General features: G+C 46.1%; 1 protein-coding gene across 1 annotated transcript; it reads right to left on the bottom strand.

Moving 5' to 3' along the window:
* Positions 1-2,461: 2,461 nt before the first annotated feature.
* LOC120991992 (gastrula zinc finger protein XlCGF17.1-like) lies at positions 2,462-11,748 on the bottom strand. Its single transcript, XM_040420756.1, has 2 exons — positions 11,694-11,748; positions 2,462-4,703 (listed from the first exon to the last, which is right to left on the bottom strand). The coding sequence occupies exons 1-2, from the start codon at positions 11,725-11,727 to the stop codon at positions 3,799-3,801; spliced, it is 939 nt and encodes a 312-aa protein (XP_040276690.1). The 5' UTR covers positions 11,728-11,748; the 3' UTR covers positions 2,462-3,798.
* Positions 11,749-24,597: the final 12,849 nt, after the last annotated feature.

Genomic DNA, 24,597 nt, shown 5'->3' with positions numbered 1-24,597 from the left:
TGGCACCGACCCCCTCAGAGCAACAGGGACCTCAGTGGTACCGACCCCTTTAGAGCAACAGTGACCTCAGTGGTGCCGACCCCCTCAGAGCAACAGTGACCTCAGTGTTACGACCCCCTCAGAGCAACAGTGACCTCAGTGGTGCCGACCCCCTCAGAGCAACAGTGACCTCAGTGTTATGACCCCCTCAGAGCAACAGTGACCTCAGTGGTGCCGACCCCCTCAGTGCAACAGTGACCTCAGCTAAATTAAAAATTGTCTAAATTTGCTATTTTTTTTATGCATGCAAGACAGTTCTAGATACTAGTAATGGTTTCCCTGCATAAATAGAAAGCCCTTAATGTTATGTAGGCCTTCGTATTAACTATTTGAATTACTGTAACTTTCATACTCCTCATCGGCTAAAAATACTCCTCAAAAATGGTAAGAGGAGTATTTTTACTCTTCCAGAAAAAATATAGCGCGACCTCTGCTTCCTGGTCTTCTTTCTGATGAGTAAGGCTCTAGCTGTAGTCTGGGCTACACTACTCTGGGAGAGAAGTAATCCTGGGACCTGCAGGAATTCCTTATTTTTATGTGACTTCAGGAAGCCACTACCTCCTGGAGTAGTCCTGGTACAGTTGACAACTGGCCCACATAGATGCAAAGCACCAAGGGATCAGGCAAAACGCGTAGTCACTGTAGTCTTTGATGAAACAGGCCAAATTACATCTGCCATGTTTACTCTTCTGTGACTCTTTCAGGGCGACCTCGCAGTTAGCCAGTATGTCAATCAGTTAAAACAACCCGTTCTCTGAACTGGCCTGGAACAACAAGCCTCTGGTGGTGGATTTCTAGGAGGGTCTGTCTTTGCATCTTAAAGACAAACTGGCAGGCTGTGATGTACCATCCACAATGGACAACCTAATCTCACTTGCTACCATAGTTGTCCTCTGATACAGATGAAGATAGTGTTTAACACCAGTGATGGCCACTACGAATATACTGTTATGTCCTTTGGCCTGTTTAAAGTTCCCGCCATCTTCCAGGAATTTTTTTATTATATCTTCCGCAATCTCCTTTGTGTTTGTGTTCTGGTCCTGGATGACATTCTGGTCTTCTCGCTTGATCTGACTACATATCGCAGACAAGACTGCGCAGTCCTTCAGTGTCTGCGTGAAAACCAGCAATATGCCAAATTTGAAAAGTGTTTGAGAATATGTAATTACCTTTCTTGGGCTACATTAGTATAAAGGCATTTCTATGGATTCCGAGAAGTTGTCAGTGCTTTTGGAATTGCCTTTCCCTACTGATCTGCAAGCTATTCAGTGATTCCTTGGGTTTGCCAACTACTACAGACAGTTTATACCTCATTTCTCCCCTCTCACTGCTGCCATTGCTGCTCTCACCTGGAAGGGGGTGGATGCTAAGAGGTGTACTTCTCAGGCTGAGAGAGCCTTCCAGTATCACAAGCAAGCCTTCGCCTCTCCTTCTGTTGTTTATTGGCCCGATGTCACCAAACAATTCTTACTTGAGATGGCTTCATCCTGTGTCATGGCCAGAGATGTACTCACCTAAAAAGAGCATTCTATAAAAAGATAAACATTTGTGGCTTCTTTCCTCCCCATCTGAACGCAACTACTCCATTGGTGCTAGGGAGCTGCTAGCCATTAAGATGGTACTTGAGGAGTGGAATCATAACAATCTTACCTACATACAGTCTGCCTAGTGGCTCAAACAGCATCAAGCTCGATGGTCTCTATTCTTTGACCAGTTTAACTTCGTCCTGCATTTACATCTGGCTGACAGGAATACCAAGAAAGATGCCCTCTCTTGTTCATTTGATCTGGCTAATAGGGTGGAGAAGCCGCAGCACATCATTGACCGAGCCCACATAGTTTTTGTTTCCTTGGTACAAATTAGAGACATCCCTCCAGGGAGAACTTATGTTCCTCAAGCTAGAGATAGGCAAGTTCTTACTTGGGGACATAAATCTAAAGTGGTTGGTCATCCAGGGGTCTGTAATACTGTCAAGCTCATCTCCAGGTACTATTGGTGGACATCTATTTGACAGGATGTCAGAGTTTGTTGCTGTGTGTGTGAATTGAGCCCAGAATAAGTCAGCCAGACAGGGCCTGCTGGTTTACATTATCCTTTTATGATTCCCAAAAACTCCATGGCAACACATTGCTTTGGGCTGGACAGATCTTCCTGCCTCCTCTGGATGTACAGTAATTTGGGTGATCCTCTACATGTACATCACTCTGTAGTTTGCTTGAGATTAAACTGGACTTCTATTCTGCCTACCATCCTCAGTCCACCAGGAAAAAAGAGAGCGTCAACCAGACCCTAGAGAAATATCTACGGCTCTTTCTCTCCTTGAAACAAGATGGCTAGGGTTAGGGCTTTTTTTGGCTGAGTTCTGCCACAATAATCATTCCATTGAGTCTACTATTTAAATCATCATTCTTTATTGGTTATGTACAGCACCTTTATCTTCCTGTGTCCATTGCAGATGCTGCAGCCAATAATTTGTTTACAGATATGACAGGAGGCTTTCCTAACTCAGGCTTAGACTTATGCAAGTGGTTTGTTGATAAAAAACAAAGAGCTCCACCACAATTCCCTCAGTACCATCTTTCACAGTCACTCCACGATTCCGGGGTCATCTGCCAAATTAACCCAGTCTATTATAAGCAACATTTGACTCCATCTCTCCCCATTCCAAACTCCTTCCACATGTTCCTCCTCAGACTCCTATTCCAAACCCTCTGTATACACTTCTGTTCCTGCTGGTCATGAGGATGAATATGAGGTCAAATTCATCCTAACCACCTTACGCCCTGAGGAGAGGGTGCAGAAGCATAGAAAACATTAATGCCCCAGTTCTGCTTAAGAGATTTCTATGACTGTCTGGACCAAAGAAGAGAAGGTATAAGGGGGAGTAACTTTATACCACCAGCCCATGTCTGCTGCTGCCCTGCTACTTTGGGCAGGCACCGCTGCACTCGTCCTGTGTCTGTTGCAGGTCCAGCTCTCCATCAGCAGGCCTGGGCACCGATGTCCTATGTATCTATTGGGGACATTCTTTATTGAACCTCACCTCATTCAGCTCTATTGCAAGAGTTAAGCCCTGCTTTGGTTCTGTGTGCAGCTGCTAGGCTGTTTCTAATGTGTAATCAGCATCTGCTATTTATACTGTACTGTTTACCTAATTCTCTGCTTGAGCAATAGCTGGCAAGATTCTGCAAAGGTGCTTTAATCTCTTGACTGCCCATGTACCAACTTCTGCCTGTGCAGCCATTTAACCTGAATAAACCTGGGTAAGTCCTGCTCAAAGTAATTTTTTTCCATCTTAAAAAAATATATATATATCTCAGACGAAAATGGCTAAAACTGATGCAAAATCTGCATAACTGAGCATAACAGATGCTTAAAATACAGGATCATGTTCTTTTGACGGATCAGAAGAATGGAAAACAAAATGGTGATGTGAACCCGGCTTAAGCTGGCAGCTTGCACTAATGACCACAGATATCCAAGAAGACCCTGTTTCTTTCAGATGCTGTTCAGGAATATCAACCTTCCAGTTAACCCTTGTCAAAATGGCTAAATAAAGACCAATTGAAAAAAAATATTTTTAGGTAAAAATGAGTAAAATACAATCATAAACAATTGCCTACAAAGGTGTACATAGCCTTTAACGTCTTTTAAGGTCCATGAATAACCTAATATGTTAAAATATGTGAAAATGGTTCTACCTATAAATTATCTATGTCTACCAAGATCTGATTTTTATGAAAAACATTTTCCACGTTCTCAACATGAATACAGCTTGTCTCTTGTGTGTTTTTCCTGATGATTCCTAAGCTGTGCTTTAGAAATAAAACATTTCCCACATTCTAAACATGAATGCAGTTTCTCACCTGTGTGATTTCTCTCATGCCTAACAAGATTTGATTTATCTGAAAATTGCTTCCCACATTCCGAACATGAATATGGCTTCTCTCCCGTGTGTCGTCTCTCATGTGCGACAAGATATGATTTCTCTGTAAAACATTTCCCGCATTCTGAACAAGAATATGGTTTCTCTCCTGTGTGACTTCTCTCATGTATAAGAAGATTTGATTTATATGTAAAACATTTCCCACATTCTGAACATGAATACGGCTTCTCTCCTGTGTGACTTCTCTTATGTATAACAATAAATGATTTATCGGTAAAACATTTCCCACATTCTGAACATGAATACGGCTTCTCTCCTGTGTGAATTCTTTCATGCCTAATAAGACTTGATTTCTCTGTAAAACATTTCCCACATACTGAACATGAATATGGTTTCTCTCCTGTGTGACTTCTCTTGTGTCTAATAAGATTTGATTTTCCTGAAAAGCATTTCCCACATTCTGAACATGAGAATGGCTTCTCTCCTGTGTGAATTCTTCTGTTTGTAGAAAGACCTGAGCTTTTTGCGAATTGTTTATCACATTGAAACCTTTCACCCCCTTTCTGACCTGCATTTGGGGTAACAATCTGTGATTGGTCAGGAGAAGGTTCCTCATGATTAGGAGGATTATATGACAGATCTGTACTGTGAAGTCCTGGATGTACATTAGGGGTAATGAGGTTTTCTCCTATAGAGTGCTGCAGGATATCTTCATCTTCTTCAGCTTTATTACTTAGTGAAAACATGATGTTTCTCTCAGAATTCTTGCTAAGATTTTCTGTGAATACAAAAATTTGAATTTGTGCTTTTTTCAAACCATAAAATGTAGAGTAATAACTTTTAACATTCCTATTAGGCTGGACGTGGATATAGCTAGATGCAGAGGTATAAGCCATTCACACTTGCCTTTGGTAAAAAAAATAAAAAATAAAAACACTTCACATGTGATTCCAGCCTTATAAAGCTTTATATAGCGTCCTAAAGTCCAGGATTCTGGCTTTCACTTGGCCTTGACTTTTTTTTTTACATACAGTAAATCATGACTTGAAAAACCTCAAAAAGTTGAAAAGCTCAGCCATGTCTGGCAAGTAGTCCTGCATTATACCAACACAGTTTGCCCTTCAACACCAAATGGGCATTACTTTAATACAACAATTTCACTTAAAAGGATCCGTCACCACATTCCTCACCACAAACTGTATTAATTATTAAATAGAGTTTAGACCTGATGATGTTAGTGTACTCACTAGAAGAATTTGTGTCATGTTTACCTAGAGCTTAAAGGGGTTATCCAGTAAATTATCATCAATATCAGATTGGCAGGGGTCTGACACCCAGGACCCCCGCTGATCAGATGTCAGAAGAGGCCTCTTCCTAGACCATGTGACGTCTCCGTCATATGGTCTAGTAGTAGCTCATCCCCAATTAATTGAATGGGGATGAGCTGCTATACAATATGCTGCGCTGTGCCTGGAAAGCTTTCAGGAGCCGGCTGCGCTCACCAGAGCTCCAGTGAGTGTAGCAGAACCCTGTAGCAGCTGATCGGTGGGGGTGCCGGGCCTCGGACCTCCGCTGATGTGAAAGTGATCACTTTATTTACCTGGATAACCCCTTTAATTCACAAGCACTTTTGGTGTACCTCCTCCCCTGCAGCTACTGAAATTTCACACTGAGTCTGCAGTGAGATCCCTCATTCTTCCAGCAGCAGTGTCAATGAGGAATTCCAGCTTCTAATTCCATCATCTGTTTTATTTTACTGCCATTTACACAGATCACATGTACGCTTTCAGAAGCAGCAGCAGCATGGGAGGAGGTGCACTGAAAGGAGCAGGTGGACAGTGACTGAGCACAGCTCAGAAATACAAAACTCATCATGTGCTCTCCTACTGTCTAGATGCATTTTACTATTAACCTTCTGACATGGAATTTTTAAGTAAGTTCACCGGCCTCATCAGATCTAAGATCTATTTAATACTACATGCAGTTGATATTTTAAAATTCTGTGAGAGTTCCTCTTTGATATTCCTATGGATAATCTGATCATGGACACAATCTACTTTAAACAAGACAATGCACCATGAGGTGAAGAGCGCATGGACATGACATTGTGGTCTGTAAGGTCTAATGGCCGCATAGTCCACAGATCTCAGGTTTATAGACATCTGTAGGATGCAGTGAAATAGACAGAGTGAGGCCATCAATCAGAACCTGTAGTAAAGGTCTCCAGCACCTTGTTGGATCCATTACACTAAGAATTCAGGATGTTCTAGGGGAACGAGGGTCCGATCAAGAATTAAGAAGGTGGAGCTAATGAAGTGTCCTGTGAGTGCAGAGAATCATCACTGAGACGTCTGTGTCTGTACAATAATCACATGAGACATCGGAGCTTCCTGATAATCATGGATCTGAGGACAGGCGTGCGACCAGAGCTGGTTGTCTTTTAATGAGCAATTTTTTGTTGTTGTTGTATTTCCATTGTCACATTCCAAGTTTATTCTGAAATCAGGTCTGGGGTTCTGTATTATTTCTGGGGTTTGGTCTGGGATTCTGTATTAATTATTAGGTGTGGTCTAGGGGTCTGTATTGATTATGGGGTGTAGTCTGGGGATTTCACCCTGTGATATAAGAGGCTGGTGCTCCTCCATTACATGTCACTGCACACACGTGCGTGTTTCCAGACGCTGTGACCTGGTGGTCCGACAAGATCACCTTCTGGACACGCTATATAGATTACATTTTCGTGATTTGGAAAGGTGGGTCAGAGGAACTCCGGGAGTTTGTCGGGTCTCTCAACTGCAACGATGTTGGTTTGCGGTTCACCTTCGAGTTCGATCCTTACTCTATCCCTTTCCTTGATGTACAGGTAACCAGGGAGGGAGAAAAACTTATTGCCAACATGTTTAGAAAGGACACCGCAACCAACTCGTTGCTGCATTGGGAGAGCCACGACCTGACACCGCTCAAACGCGGTATACCAAGGGGCCAATATTTGAGGACCCGAAGAAATTGCTCTGAGGGTGAAGCGTTCCACATTGAGGCCAAGAGGCTACAGACGAGATTTAGGGAGAGGGACTACCCCCAAACGGTTCTTGGGGGTGCGTTCCATAACGCCCTTAGCAGGGAGCGTACTGAGCTCCTTGTCCCCAAACCCAAGGCGCAGAGCGGACAACAACCGATACGCCTGATATCTGTATTTGACTGTGCGAATATGGAAGTAATGTCAGTCCTGAAAAGATATTGGCCAATCCTTCACATGGACCCTGACCTGAAGGATGTACTGACGAAGCAGCCTAGTGTCACCTATAGGCGGGGGAGGAGCCTAAGAGACCGCTTGGTCCACAGCCATTACACTACACCAAGTGGGGTGGGGACCTGGTTGGACCGCAAACCTTGCGGTATGTTCAAGTGTGGCTCCTGTAAAGCATGTGCTTTTATTTCCACTGCAAAATCAATTATTTGCTCAGTCACTGGTCAAGCCTATCAAATCAGGGACTTCTACAACTGTAGGAGCAAGGGTGCGGTATATATATGCCAATGCCCTTGTCCTATGGACTATATAGGCAAAACCATAAGAGAGGTCAGGCGTCGGATCTGTGAACATGTGAACGACGTGGTTAAGAAAAAAATCACACCCGTCGCGTCACATGTAATTGACGTCCATGGCGGCGATCCCAGCTGTCTGCGATTTTCGGTCCTTGAAACCATCCCATTGTCACCAAGGGGTGGAGACTGGGACCGGAAAATCCTTCAGAAAGAGTGCGTCTGGATTCACCGTTTTAGATTCCAGGCACCACTCGGGATTAACGAGAGACTCACTTTCTCTTGTTTTTTGTGACCTGCGGGGGGTGGCTCTATGTGTATATGGTCCCCTTATCTCTATGTTCAAGAATCACGCTAATTCGGTAATTTTATCAAGGCCAAGACAAATAATAATTAGGATACAATCTGTATCCAGTCTGCACATGAATATATCTAATGTGCCCTAGGTGTCACCTTTATCGCAGGGAATACACCTAAGTAAAAAACCTTTATCACAGGGATTACACCCAAGTGAAAAGTACGATAATGAATATCTATGTATCACCCTTCACACCCTATTCCCCTGCCCCTTACCAAGAGCGTTGTGTATTTGCACAGTTGTACACCAGACGATTGCTGCTGCATATATATGTTCACACAGCGTCCCCTATGACATAGCACTCTGATGCACTGTAAATGGGACGCCTTGTAGACCGGATGTGACGCGACTATGCGTTCCACGTGACCGGATGTGGCCGCTCGGTGCGTTTCATCTGAACCAGGTGACGCACTGAGACAGAAGAAGTGCCTCCATATGTTATAGGGATTGGTGGCCACATATGCATGCGGCACACGGACCAGCAGTGACGCCTTACCTCCTGTTACGACCTGCTGGACGCGCTAATTAGCGCGAAGTCTGAACAGCTGGTAAGTGGGTATATAGGGAAACTAGAGGGAGTGTGAATGTTAGGAGGAACAGGACGCCACAGGGACGCAGCTTAAATGTAAGTAAGGACCATTTACCAATAGCTGAAAATGACTATCATGGCATGCAATGCGCTTTATAGTATATGCAAATTTCTTGCTTACAGCTTCTTGGGTGAAGTACTGGCCCCTATCTTTCTGGGCCCTCTAGCCTCCTGACTGCATAGGACAATAAGTAAGTGCTGATTCACAGGAGGTCTAGGATATAGTTCATATATAGCACCCACATTTATACTGTTTTTATTCTCTACAGGCGGGACATATCAAATTGGTCCCTTGGTCCTATGCCTATCATCATCTGCGTCTCTGGTCCTGTGTCCTCTACTATATCCTAAGTATATCTGATATATCATGTCATTGATGATGGTTGTATCCCTGACCGTGAATGCCCCCTGATGAACCTAGGAATAAGGGAAACGCGTAGGGGCTTATGCGAACCAGCCTGGGAACGCACCGCTATAATGCCCCTGTGCTTGGTTTTGCATTAACATAGGTGATACCTACCATGTTCACCTTAAAGTGATTTGGTCTATGTCTATCCATCAGTGTCCCTTAGGGTAATTTATTACCAGGGACGCACTATTACACCCGTCAGCTTCCTGGGGAGCTTTTTTCTATTGTTGGAGAGGAGGGTAAACGCAGGGCAGTCAGCCCAGGAACGAGGACAGGGAGTCTCCACCATCAGGGGACGTCCCTGGGCTGAGGTTTTAGTCACGGTGAGCATAGGGAGAGGATAGCTTTACCCATTGCTCCCCCCAGCTGCCTTGTGTTCACTCACCACCTAACCAGTGTATCGAGAGCTGGCTCCCAGGAGCACTTTATATCGTGTATTATTGTTGTTTGTTTCACTATTTTTCACTGGTGAACCACCACGGTGGTAGTATTTTATTATTTATGAAGTAAAAGTTAAGTTTTAAAGGGATCAATACTGCTGGACACTGCACACACGTGTATATACTGCACATGACGGCTCTTAGCTTGTGATATAAGAGGCTGGAGCTCCTCCATTACATGTCACTGCACACACGTGTATATACTGCACATGACGGCTCTTACCTTGTGATATAAGAGGCTGGTGCTCCTCCATTACATGTCACTGCACACACGTGTATACACTGCACATGACGGGTCTTACCTTGTGATATAAGAGGCTGGTGCTCCTCCATTACATGTCACTGCACACACGTGTATACACTGCACATGACGGCTCTTACCTTGTGATATAAGAGGCTGGTGCTCCTCCATTACATGTCACTGCACACACGTGTATACACTGCACATGACGGCTCTTACCTTGTGATATAAGAGGCTGGTGCTCCTCCATTACATGTTACTGCACACACGTGTATACACTGCACATGACGGCTCTTACCTTGTGATATAAGAGGCTGGTGCTCCTCCATTACATGTCACTGCACACACGTGTATACACTGCACATGACGGCTCTTACCTTGTGATATAAGAGGCTGGTGCTCCTCCATTACATGTCACTGCACACACGTGTATACACTGCACATGACGGCTCTTACCTTGTGATATAAGAGGCTGGTGCTCCTCCATTACATGTCACTGCACACACGTGTATACACTGCACATGACGGGTCTTACCTTGTGATATAAGAGGCTGGTGCTCCTCCATTACATGTCACTGCACACACGTGTATACACTGCACATGACGGCTCTTACCCTGTGATATAAGAGGCTGGTGCTCCTCCATTACATGTCACTGCACACACGTGTATACACTGCACATGACGGCTCTTACCTTGTGATATAAGAGGCTGGTGCTCCTCCATTACATGTTACTGCACACACGTGTATACACTGCACATGACGGCTCTTACCTTGTGATATAAGAGGCTGGTGCTCCTCCATTACATGTCACTGCACACACGTGTATACACTGCACATGACGGCTCTTACCTTGTGATATAAGAGGCTGGTGCTCCTCCATTACATGTCACTGCACACACGTGTATACACTGCACATGACGGCTCTTACCTTGTGATATAAGAGGCTGGTGCTCCTCCATTACATGTTACTGCACACACGTGTATACACTGCACATGACGGGTCTTACCTTGTGATATAAGAGGCTGGTGCTCCTCCATTACATGTCACTGCACACACGTGTATACACTGCACATGACGGCTCTTACCTTGTGATATAAGAGGCTGGTGCTCCTCCATTACATGTCACTGCACACACGTGTATACACTGCACATGACGGCTCTTACCTTGTGATATAAGAGGCTGGTGCTCCTCCATTACATGTCACTGCACACACGTGTATACACTGCACATGACGGCTCTTACCCTGTGATATAACAGGCTGGTGCTCCTCCATTACATGTCACTGCACACACGTGTATACACTGCACATGACGGTCTTACCTTGTGATAAAAGAGGCTGGTGCTCCTTCATTACATGTCACTGCACACACGTGTACACACTGCACATGACGGCTCTTACCTTGTGATATAAGAGGCTGGTGCTCCTCCATTACATTTTAGTGCACACACGTGTATACACTGCACATGACGGCTCTTACCTTGTGATATAAGAGGCTGGTGCTCCTCCATTACATGTCACTGCACACACGTGTATACACTGCACATGACGGCTCTTACCTTGTGATATAAGAGGCTGGTGCTCCTCCATTACATGTCACTGCACACACGTGTATACACTGCACATGACGGCTCTTACCTTGTGATATAAGAGGCTGGTGCTCCTCCATTACATGTCACTGCACACACGTGTATACACTGCACATGACGGCTCTTACCTTGTGATATAAGAGGCTGGTGCTCCTCCATTACATGTCACTGCACACACGTGTATACACTGCACATGACGGGTCTTACCCTGTGATATAAGAGGCTGGTGCTCCTCCATTACATGTCACTGCACACACGTGTATACACTGTACATGACGGCTCTTACCCTGTGATATAAGAGGCTGGTGCTCCTCCATTACATGTCACTGCACACACGTGTATACACTGCACATGACGGCTCTTACCTTGTGATATGAGGCTGGTGCTCCTCCATTACATGTCACTGCACACACGTGTATACACTGCACATGACGGCTCCTACCTTGTGATATAAGAGGCTGGTGCTCCTCCATTACATATCACTGCACACACGTGTATACACTGCACATGACGGCTCTTACCTTGTGATATAAGAGGCTGGTGCTCCTCCATTACATGTCACTGCACACACGTGTATACACTGCACATGACGGCTCTTACCCTGTGATATAAGAGGCTGGTGCTCCTCCATCATGGCCTCCTTGTACAGATCCTTGTGTCCTTCTATATACTCCCACTCCTCCATGGAGAAATAGACAGTGACGTCCTGACACCTTATAGGAACCTGACAACACAATGACACCGTCATCACCCAGACCCCTCCAGTGCTGTTACTGGAGAATTTCCCAGCATTCCCAGCAGTGTCACCTCTCCAGTCAGCAGCTCCATCATCTTGTGGGTGAGCTCTAGGATCTTCTGCTCATGTATCAGGGGGTGAGGGGGAGGCTCTGTGATGGGGGGAGGGGTCCTGCTCCGCCCTCCTGACTCCTGGAGATGGATGATGGGAGTCACACCGTCCCCCGATGTCTTCTTCACTATAGTGTACTCCTGTGGATGGAGAGAGACACTTAGGGAATAAACCCTTCAGGGGCCATGTGCTCTCCTCCGGCCCTCTCCTCCTGGTACAACGTGCCTACTTACCTCCTCATGGCTCCTACAACATGACTATTGGTCACTGGTCACATGACACATCACTCACCATATTGGGGGCTGATCTTCAGGTTCTCCATCACTTGGAAGGTCTGGAGGCCGTTCTCCAGGACCCTGGACTCTTCCTATCACTTCCTATGATGGATTCTCCTTCCCGATGTCTGACTTGTTACAGAATACAATACAGAGGAGAGAAATCTAGAAAAGTTTACCTCTCCGCTCAGCAGGGAGATGATCTCCAAGGTGAGGTCTAATATTCTTCTGCTGATCTCCTTCCTGTCCATCCTTGGTGGTCATTCAGGAGAAGAGGAGAGAACTGGAGGAGCTGGAGGCTTCTAGTACTGCAGGCGCCTTTATGAGAAGAGGAGAGGAAATCATCAAGGGGACAAGACCAGATGTCACCTCCAGAACCGCACTTCCTGAGCCTGGAGGGGCCCCGCTTCTCAGAGCCCCCACCACATGGATCCCCAACATGGAGATCTCTGGTGGCTCCACAGGAGATAAATGTCTGGTAGATGCAGGTCCCACCTCTGGGCTGTGCTCAGCTGTGTCCATAACTCCTAGAGAAGAGACTGGAGAGAGCTGAGCTCAGGCCGGGCCCCGCTCCATTCATTCTCCTCCTGGAGGCAGGGGCCCCTCACCAGGACAGTCAGGGGCCAGCGAATGATGACAACCCCCACTATCCCCACTACTCCTCCCCCATCATACTAAGCTGAGGAGCGGAGAAGGATTCCTTGTGTGTAATGGAGGAGAATCTCCAGAGGTGACATGTCTGAGCTCTCCACCACACTGTCTCCTCACAGCTCATCTTACCTGCAGGCTGGAGGAATGGCTGATACCAGAGAGAACAAGAGCCCTGACTACCGACCAGGACCTGCCCAGTATCTGCTGCACTGCCAGAGCTGAAGGACCTGGGGTGACGTCAGTGTCATGTGATCAATACAGGGGGCGGGGCTAAGGAGAGGAGAAGAGGTGGTGAAGGACCTGTGATTATGTCACCGTCATGTGATCAGTGCAGGGGGCGGAGTTTAGCAGTGGAGAGGAGACATTTTGGTGAAGGACCTGGGGGTGATGTCAGTGTCATGTGATCAATTTAGGGGGCGTGGTTCAGCAGTGGGGAGGATAGGAGGTGGTGAAGGACCTATGAGGATGTCACCGTCATGTGATCAGTGCAGGGGGCGGGGCTTTATATGGTGGAGGAGTGATGAGTGCTTTCTCTTCTACAGAGTTGAAGAGATGCTGGGAGTTGTAGTGGTTTCTTCTTATAACTTCTTGTAATATCTTAAAGTTTATCTGTTATGCTGGAAGCTGTAGTTCTCTGATGTAATATCGTGCATCTGCTCGGTAGTTCTGTGACCAGGGCCGGCCTTAGGTGTCCAGGCGCCCTGTGCGAGCTAACCTTGTGGCGCCCCTCCCCCCCCCAAAAAAAAACACTGCTTGTTGCTGGCATCATGGCATAGGCTGGCTGACTATCCAACCAAGTAGTTACCAGCCCACACACCCCAAAGGCCGGTGTAATGTTATACTTCCCTACTTCGTGAGATTTCCCTACCCTCGTCACTTCCGGTCGCACCAGACTCGACGTGAGGAGGTGTGCAGCGCCGCGCAGGCGCACAACGTCAGGTTAGGGAAATTTCACAGCAGAGTGCGCATGTGCCAGGAGCCTCGCCGGCGGTTAGGGTAGGGAAAAACTATGGGCCAGTGTGCAGGCGCAGTGATCGGATGGATGTTCTCAGCTGAACACCGGCCGACACTGCGCATGCACCGGGAGCCTCACCAGCGGTTAGGGAAGGGAAAAATTACGTACGGGCCAGTGCTTTTTCCCTACCCTAACCGCTGGTGAGGCTCCCAGCGCATGCGCAGTGTCGGCCGGTGTCCAGCTGAGAAAATTAGTTTCCAATGTAGTATTAATAACTAAACAATTAAATAATAAACATATTGCATTGTCTACTTACCACCAGGACAATAAGATGATCTGGCTGCAGTCTGGCTCTAGGGACTCCATTGTCACTCTCTCCCCCCCTCCCTCCCTCCCTTGTCACTCTCTTCCCCCCTTCCCTTGTCACTCTCATTATCCCCCCCTCTCCCTTGTCACTCTCATTATTCCCCCCCCCCCCCTCTCCCTTGTCACTCTCATTATTCCCCCCCCTCTCCCTTGTCACTCTCATTATCCCCCCCCCTCTCCCTTGTCACTCTCATTATTCCCACCCCCCCTCCCTTGTCACTCTCATTATTTCCCCCCCTCTCCCCTTGTCACTCTCCTTATTCCCCCCCCTCTCCCTTGTCACTCTCATTATTCCACCCCCCCCTCCCTTGTCACTCTCATTATTCCACCCCCTCTCCCTTGTCACTCTCCTTATTCCCCCCCCTCTCCCTTGTCACTCTCATTATTCCACCCCCCCTCCCTTGTCACTCTCCTTATTCCCCCCCCTCTCCCTTGTCACTCTCATTATTCCCCCCCCTCTCCCTTGTCACTCTCATTATTCCACCCCCCCTCCCTTGTCACTCTCATTATTTCCCCCCCTCTCCCTTGTCACTCTCATTATTCCCCCCCCCTCTCCCTTGTCACTCTCATTATTCCATCCCCCTCTCCCTTGTCACTCTCATTATTCCATCCCCCCTCCCTTGTCACTCTCATTATTCCCCCCCTCTCCCTTGTCACTCTCATTATTCCCCCCCCTCTCCCTTGTCACTCTCATTATTCCATCCCCCCTCCCTTGTCACTCTCATTATTCCCCCCTCTCCCTTGTCACTCTCATTATTCCCCCCCCCTCTCTCCCCCCTTGTCACTAATTATTTCCCCCCTCCCTCCCCCCTTGTCACTCTCATTATTTTCCCCCCCTCCCTCCCCCCTTGTCACTCTCATTATTTCCCCCCCTCCCCCCTTGTCACTCTCATTATTTCCCCCCCCTTGTCACTCTCATTATTTCCCCCCCCTTCCCCCTTGTCACTCTCATTATTTCCTCCCCCCCCCTCCCCCCTTTTCACTCTCATTATTTCCCCCCCCCTTGTCACTCTCATTATTTCCCCCCCCCCTTCCCCCTTGTCACTATCATTATTTCCTCCCCCCCTCCCCCCTTTTCACTCTCATTATTTCCTCCCCCCTCCCCCTTGTCACTCTCATTCTACTCCCACCTCCACCTCTAGTGTAGCGTGGCCGAGCTCTGTTCGATCCGCGGTACAGGAGCATTTGTTTCCTGTACCCGGCCGGACTGACAGGAAGTGCACACTAAGTGTGCACTTCCTGTCAGTCCGGCCGGGTACAGGAGAAATAAAAGCTCCTGTACTGCGGACCAAACAGAGCTCGGCCACGCTACAGTAACAGCACACAGCAGGCGTAGGCAGGATTCTTTAGAGCGGCAAGCGCTCAGCCTCACCTGCTCAGGCGGCGCAGCATGAGGGGCGCCGCCGGCCGCCCGAACTTATATAAGCAACTTTTTTTTTTTTTTTTTAAACCGCAACGGGTGCCAGGCGCCCCCTGCTAAATACAGGGGAGGGGGAGATGGAGGGGGCGGGGGGCCCGCCCCGAGGGAGAACACAAGTGCCGTCTCGCCTGCCGCATATTACATTGCGAGCTGTCGGCCTCCCGGCGCCCCTGTTGCTATGGCGCCCTGTGTGGCCGCACAGCCCGCACACCCCAAAGGCTGGCCCTGTCTGTGACAGTATCCAGGACACGGCCCCATCTTCTCACCTCCTGATCTGACACTTTCATGCTCACAGATTACATTTTCCGGTGATTTAGACTGCAGAGCATTCGTCGCATTGTGCGGTGCCCGATAACCAGGACTCCCTGCTTCTGATGTCGTATAATACATGGGTCACTGGTTTAGACCGGAGGAGACTCTAATCCTGGACCCTGAATCACCCGGGGGCAGAAAGAAGAGATTATCTACAGGGAACAACTTCAACAGTTCTCTGATACTGTATAGTAACAGCCTGGACATGCTGGGAGTTGTAGTTCTCCTTTATACAACAACCTAGACATGCTGGGAGTTGTAGTTCTTTATATAACAACCTAGACATGCTGGGAGTTGTAGTTCTCTTTTGTGAGGGATGAGAATCCATTTTGTATGAGTATTTCTTCCATCTTGTGCATATGTGGAAAATTACTGAGCCAGCTGGCAGGACGTAGTGAGTCTCTGTGTATATAGATCAGAAGTTCCTAGCTACAAGGTCAAGATAGCCGCCCCCTCGCTCCCTTATCAAAGTTTGACATACAAGAGAGAGTTATGTTCCTTCTGAGTTTCGGGATATACTGCTGAAGAATGTCAACTTTGAGATAAGTTGCTGCAGTAACTTTTTAATTATTAGAATTTTGTTAGCATGGTGAGGAAGTATTGCCTTTTATGAATAACGAATCAAATCATTAGTTTCGATTTTCACCCCCTTGGTGATGTGCCAGATTTGTCTGTGATTATCTTTAGTGTTATAAAGATGTATACTTGTATGGAATAAAGGAGAGAATTTGATTTAGCAATGTGTCTGTGTCAGCTCTCTGAGCGCTCATAAGAACACCTTAATTGGGACCCGACAATTATAGAGAAGGGGTTTTTGCCCCAACAAAACTTGCCGCCCAACGTAGGGCTCAACTAAAGGACACTTTATTGATCTCCCGACAACTTAGATAATCCGGGACGGACAGATATAAAAGACAGTGCTGCAAGTTAAGAGACTTTATCTTACATTATATCTGTGCCTCTTTGACCGGTTGTCTGGTTCGAGCGATTGTTGTAGGAGTGTACGAATAAAGTCCTTTTATAGTCAAGTCCATATTGATAAAGAACTTTAATTTTAGTATACCCGAAGGTTATAGGACAGTCAAAACATTGGTGAAGGAAAGAGGAGGTAACAAGGGTCTTAAGAATGGTGACAGAGTGTTGGAGAAGGCAGGGATGAATTATGGGAATCATAACCTAAAACACTGGGAGAGATTCAGTAGGACACATTGTGGTTGGATAAAGGACCATGGATGTGAAGAAGTGGTTGATATATGGATAAAAGTAGCTTGTGAGATTGAAACTGAGGGATGGAGAGGAGAAGTTGGGCGAGGTAGATTGTTGTATACTCAGCAACAAAAAGGCAGTACGATTCCTAGTTGACACGGGGGCAGCCAAAACAGTAGTAGACCAGAGATTCTTGCAGCCACATCAGTTAACCCCTTGTTATGTACTGGCTGTAGGATTTACAGGAGAAACAGTTTTTGTCCATGAATCTGAACCAGTTAAACTAAAGATAAAATACAGTACGGTTGTTACCCAATTGTTAGTTAAAGAAAACCTGCCAGAACCTCTTTTAGGGACTGATGTTTTGCAAGCTCTGGGAGCCCCCATACAGTCCCTGACAAAAGTCTTGTCGCTTCTATATTTTGTAGAAACTCCTGCTATTAACCTGACTTTTAATTAATCAATTGGTGATAGAAATAGCTCATATGAAAAGCTAAAGCCCTCCCAAATGATGTTTAATGCACTGAAATAAATTGGTTTCACTGAAAAAAGATTTATCATTTAATCAAGACAGAAAGGTCAAATTTTGGCAAGACAAAACTTTTGTCGCCTATACAGAAATTGAACAACTTTACTGCAAATCCCAAAATATGTCAGCAAATTAAGTAGTGGTGCTGTAAGATCCAAATTTTATATCTTGTATGACTTTCATGAGCTTGAAGGACAGCATCCATGCGGTTTGGCAAGGATTCATACAATTTATTGATGAAGTCATCAGGAATAGCAAGGAAAACAGTCTTGCATGCCTCCCAGAGTTCATCAATATTCTTTGGTTTCGTCTTCCATGCTTCCTCTTTCATCCTACACCACATATGCTCAATGATGTTCATGTCTGAAGACTGGGCTGGCCAATCCTGGAGCATCTTGATCTTCTTCGCCTTAAGGAACTTTGATGTGGAGATGGAAGTATGCGATGGAGCACCATCCTGCTGCCGAATTTGGCCTTTTTTATGGTTGGGAATATAAGAGGTAGCTAAGATTTCTTGGTATTTTATACTATTCATGTTGCCTTCCACCCTGTAGATCCTTCGCACACCCCCATACTGGATGTAACCCCAGACCATGATTTTGCCTCCACCAAACTTCACTGTTTTCTGGGTAAATCTCGGCTCCATGTGGGTTCCAGTAGGTCTCCTGCAATATTTGCAGTGACTGTGGTGTAATTCAACAGAAGATTCATCAGAAAAATCCACCTTCTGCCACTTTTCCAGCATCCATCCTTTTAGCAGGCTGTGGGCCTTGGCAAATGCCACACAGTTTTTCAATTGTCTTTTGTTTAGTGCTGGCTTATGGGCACTGATTCGACCATGGAGGCCATTTCGAGACAGAATCCGACAAACTGTTCTGGTTGACACAGGGACTTCAGGTGACCAGGTCTCGTGGAGCTCTGCTGCAGTGGAAAATGGTCTGGCCTTGGATTTTCCAGCCAACAAACGGTCCTCTCGAGCAGTTGTCTTGCGGGGTCGGCCTGACCTGGCCTTGTCCAAAACGTCTCCAGTCTCTTCAAATCTTTTTTTTATCCTCTGAACTTGACGCTGAGACACATTGAAGGTGTCTGCCACATCAGCAGTGGATCTGGTCTTCAGCCTCTTGATAATTAACACTTTAGTCTCCGGGTGAATCTTAGGCATGTTTGCAGAGGTCTAGTTGCAGTTGATGTGAAGGTCTAGTGTACTTGGGTTCTTTTTATACACACCTGAGACCTAATTGATCCATTATTAGTCATAGGTGAAGCTCATATGACAAGGCGACAACACTTATGTCTTGGCAAAAATTGACTCAATGGGCTTTACCAAGCTGTGAATATTAGAATACCTTTTGTCAGTTTCGTTTTGCACTGAAACATTATTACAAAAGCTGTTGGGATTAAAATTACCCATTTCTTGTAACAAAATCTTGATTAGAAATACAGTACAGACCAAAAGTTTGGACACACCTTCTCATTCAAAGAGTTTTCTTTATTTTCATGACTATGAAGGCATCAAAACAATGAATTAACACATGTGGAACTATATACATAACAAACAAGTGTGAAACAACTGAAAATATGTCATATTCTAGGTTCTTCAAAGTAGCCACCTTTTGATGAGCTTCAAGAGGTAGTCACCTGAAATGGTCTTCCAACAGTCTTGAAGGAGTTCCCAGAGATGCTTAGCAATTGTTGGCCCTTTTGCCTTCACTCTGAGGTCCAGCTCACCCCAAACCATCTCGATTGGGTTCAGGTCCGGTGACTGTGGAGGCCAGGTCATCTGGCGCAGCACCCCATCACTCTCCTTCATGGTCAAAGAGCCCTTACTTTCAAAGTTTTCCCAATTTTTCGGCTGACTGACTGACCTTCATTTCTTAAAGTAATGATGGCCACTAGTTTTTCTTTACTTAGCTGCTTTTTTCTTGCCATAATACAAATTCTAACAGTCTATTCAGTAGGACTATCAGCTGTGTATCCACCTGACTTCTCCTCAACGCAACTGATAGTCCCAACCCCATTTATAAGGCAAGAAATCCCACTTATTAAACCTGACAGGGCACACCTATGAAGTAAAAACCATTTCAGGGGACTACCTCTTGAAACTCATCAAGAGAATGCCAAGAGTGTGCAAAGCAGTAATCAAAGCAAAAGGTGGCTAATTTGAAGAACCTAGAATATGACATATTTTCAGTTGTTTCACACTTGTTTGTTATGTATATAATTCCACATGTGTTAATTCATAGTTTTGATGCCTTCAGTGTGAATCTACAATTTTCATAGTCATGAAAATAAAGAAAACTCTTTGAATGAGAAGGTGTTTCCAAACTTTTGGTCTGTAATGTATATGTACAGTATATATACATATAAACACTTCCTTTTTTTTTTTTTTTTTTGCCACAACAATAACATGTAGTAACTGAAGTGGCCACTAGAGGGAGCAAGCATGAGAACTGAGACTCTCCTCCTGCGCGCAGTACCAGACAGAACCACTGGAGGGAGCAAACATGAGAACTGAGACTCCCTTCCTGCCCGCAGTACCAGACAGAACCACTGGAGGGCACCAGAGACACTGCAAGGAGCGTCTGTGGAAACCAAACAGCAGATGGGCGTGAAGCAGGGGTGAGTGAGTGTGGGAGCGGCATGATTATGGAAAAACTTGCGCTGCGGGTGCAACCCTACCTCACTAGCGGCACGGCGGCCCGTGCCATACATTAAGGATGTAAGAAGCGATAGTTGAATTCGGGATCACGCTGACCCCTGCACCCTACGATTCATGCCGAGTGGGAGCCGAAGCTGCCTGGCAGAATGCTCCGGTGCGGTGTGGCTCCCCCTTACCTAGGGAGCCGGCACTGCCGGCCGGACTTTCGACATCGAAGCTGCGATACGAGTTAGCAACTTACCTGTTCTAGGCGCGAGTTTGTCGGCGTATTTTGAGACACGAAATTGCAGGCTAGACGAAAAAAAAGGCTATAGCGCTCCCCACACACGAAACGAGGCCACTGTTGAGACGACGTTCGTTGAGGGAGGGGGCATGCTGCCCTGATATAGGCAGCAGTGACCCTCCCACAAATACAGGCCAATGAATCGGCCTTAAAACTTATTCGCACCTGTCGTGTTCTTCAACATGACCTGATTATGCTTGATGAGAGCATTGTCCAAGTAATTTTTCAGGTTCACATGCAGAGCTTGGATGCTCAGAGACAAGACTACGAGTACAAGGATCCTCATCTTTCAGGACTCAGAACCTTCTTGCAGTGTGAGGCATGAATCCAGTTGGGTTTTCCCTCTACTTTCTCCGTGTGTAGTCAGCGTGTGTAGTCAGCAGAACTTGGAAAGGACCATCCAATCTGGGATCCAGGCCTTTTCTCACATGCCTCTTTATCACCACCCAGTCACCTGGTTGCAGACTGTGAGTTCCTTCTACTGAGTCAGGATCGGGAAGTGAAGCAAACACTTGTTTATGCGTGTGTTCTAACCTTTTTGTGAGGGCCCCGCATATAACTGGTCAGACTGTCATTATTCATCTGCAACTGTTGAGGGAAGTATAACCCTATCTTCAGGCACTGCCAAACAGTATCTCAAAGGGGGACAATCCTGTCTTTCTGTTTGGTGTTGTTTTGACTGAATACAATGCTAGGGGTAGGCATTCTGGCCAGGGTCGGCAAGTCTCCTGCATGGCTTTCTGGATCTTCAGCTTCAAGGTGCCATTCAGGCGCTCAACTCGGTCACTGCTTTGGGGATGGTAGGCTGTGTGAAAAGCTTGGGTCACCCCTAATGCCTGCATGACCTCCCTCATAACTTCTCCTGTAAAATGAGAACCTCTGTCTGACTCAATGACACAAAAGAGAGGTACGTTCCCATGTCTCCACTGTTTTCAGTGCTCGAATGTTCAGAAAGGTCCGGTCATCACTCAAACCCATACGGGTAAATCAATACCTGTTCGGGGTTTTTTCACCTGCGATTCAGACTATGTAGTCTATCTCATCAAATGCCCGTGTGGCTTGACATATGTAGGTGAAACCTCCCAAAGAATTAAAGAAAGAATATGTCAACATAAGTCAACCATCTGACGGCAGAACCTATTTCTGCCGATCCCCTTTCTATTTCTATGAAGCAAGACATACTATTGCACAACTCAGATTTCAAGTTCTCGAGCATATTCCTCCACCAAGAAGGGGTAGCAATAGATCCAAAACACTCAAACTCAGAGAGGCCTATTGGATCCATAAGTTACAGAGCCTTACCACTAAGGGGATGAATAGGGAATGTGAAATACAGAATCTCCTTTAAAGGGTTTCTACCACCTCGTTTGGACATATTTAGCTGTCAGACACTAGCGATCCGCTAGTGTCTGCTCTACCAAACAATGCTATTATAATAGCTTTTTGTGCAGCCGTTTCCATAAAAAACGAACTTTTATCAATATGCTAATGAGCCTCTAGGTGCTACGTGAGCGTCTTTTCAGCACCTAGAGGCTCGGTCTACCTTCACAAAATGCCGCCCAGCGCGTCCCTCCAGCCCGCCCATCTCCTCTGGAATGCGATCCTCCCTCTGAGTCAGCAAACGATTTCTCGTGCATGCGCCGTGCGCGTCTGTCTTCGGCGCAGTTAATGTCTGACCGCTTTCTGCACAGATATCTCCACTGCGCCTGCGCCGATGATGTCATAGTGCTCCGAGGAACAGGCGCAGTGGAGATATCTGTGCAGAAAGCGGTCAGACATTAACTGCGCCGAAGACAGACGCGCACGGCGCATGCACGAGAAATCGTCCGCTGACTCAGAGGGAGGATCGCATTCCAGAGAAGATGGGCGGGCTGGAGGGACGCGCTGGGCGGCATTTTGTGAAGGTAGACCGAGCCTCTAGGTGCTGAAAAGACGCCCGCATAGCACCTAGAGGCTCATTAGCATATCGATAAAAGTTCGTTTTTTATGGAAACGGCTGCACAAAAAGGTATTATAATAGCATTGTTTGGTAGAGCAGACACTAGCGGATCGCTAGTGTCTGACAGCTAAATTTCTCAAAACGAGGTGGTAGAAACCCTTTAATGTATCCATTTCAGTTTACAAATATTCTTTATTATGCACATAGCACGGCAAGTTTCTATCCAGTGATGTATGGTTACTAATCTTCTCTTTTTATGTTGGCTTCATTACAGGCCCCATGATCACTGCTTGGACCCAGTGCCGCACAAGGGTATCTTTATACAATATTTCTTCCCTACTCGTCCCTTTATCTTTCCACTCTCCTCTGTCTTTATTTTCCCTATTTTCCCATTTACAATCTACTATTACTTCCTTTCTTCCTTCGTTCTCCTTTTTCTCCAGCTGTTTTTCTCTCCCGTATAATGTTCTATTCAAGTGTATTAGTTTCCCTGTGTTCTTCCTACCATACTCAGTTTGCGCTCCACCTCTGGACAACTTCCGGTCTGTGGAACGCAACTTCCAGCCGCCATGCCTTCCAAACTCAGATCCACTTCCGGTCTTTGGAGCGCACGCCGACCGAGCTCTCCGGGCACATGCAGCGATACTGTGACGCCCCTTCTACCTATTTACGGGTACCAAGAACTGTCCTCTTCACACCATTACTTTTCTGGCTAGCACCTCTACCAAAGGTGTACTTTTTATCCCCCTACACAACTGCGGCAGAGGTAAGTCCAAGATAGTGCAGTCGGGCCTCTTGTGTGGTGAGACTTCATTAGGTGTGACTCTATTTGGTATGTGTCTCTCATACACATGAGTACTTTTATCCAGATGACGCCACTGTAGTAGTAGGCAAATTTATTAAGTTTATCTTATATGAAATGTTTTTCAAAAACATTATTTTATCCATATGACGCCACTTTTGTACTTGACATATTTCTATATGAATACCTTAATGCATAATCAGACATAGGGAATAATGCCCTGGTTGTGAATCATGACAATCTCTCTGTTAAACGGTTATGATAACACACCATATGGACATCATGTTGAAACCTACAACCTCAGCTGAAATCCTGTAGCCACATGAACAACTGTGGATAATTTCATTTATTTTCGTTTATTGTCAGTATCACATCAGTCAATGTATGGATTTTCGTTTTTAATTATTCATTATTTTGTTCCATTCTCTTTACACTATAGTGTCAGATGAAGGCCTGTGAGCCGAAAACGTTAACACATGTACTGCCGCTTAACCTGCTTTTCTGAAATAAAAAGAAAGATACGTTGATCAAGATAAAATCTGCTGTGATTTAAAACGTCTGATACTTGGGGTGGGGGGGACGACGACCCTATACACAGCATACAGTTTGCAGAGTGCGACAAAGAACACCATACCTGGATATCCGTTCACTGATCAGCTTCTTTGCAGTGTTCTTAGCACTTGCTTTTGCTATGGGAAAGGCTTCTGGCCATCTTGAAAAGAGTTCAACACACACAAGAACAAACTCATATACACCTACCTTAGGCAGCTGTATGTAGTCTATCTGCAGTCTCTGGAATGGATAAAGTGGTCTGGGGGTGTGCTACTTGCTTGGAGACTTCACCACCTAGCCGGGATTGTTCAATGCACAGACCATACATCCTTGCACAAATCGAGCAGCTGTTGTGGAGAACCCTGGGTCAATCCACCCTGCACTTACCACGGCACCTTTTGACAGATGCGTAGACCCATGGGCCTCCTGTGCCATAGCTGGATACATGGGGCGGGTCAGACACACTCTGTCCTTATTTCTCCACAGACCCTCAGCATCAGGGCTAGCTCCTTGCTTAGTCCACAAGTCTTTTTTTCTCAGGTGAGGCTTGCTCAAAGAAATTGATTAGAGTCTCTCTGTACACTTCCACGGGTTTTAAGGCTCTTACCTTTATGATATCAACTTCTTCAGGTAGTAACAAAGAGTTCATTAATTCAAACACAGAGTCTTTGTTCTTAATTGGTTGGTCTGCTAATGTCAAAAAGTCTC

This window comes from Bufo bufo, chromosome 2 (assembly GCF_905171765.1).
Source record: "Bufo bufo chromosome 2, aBufBuf1.1, whole genome shotgun sequence".
Taxonomy (NCBI): Eukaryota; Metazoa; Chordata; class Amphibia; order Anura; family Bufonidae; genus Bufo; species Bufo bufo.
This window is presented reverse-complemented; position numbering and strand designations above follow the sequence as displayed.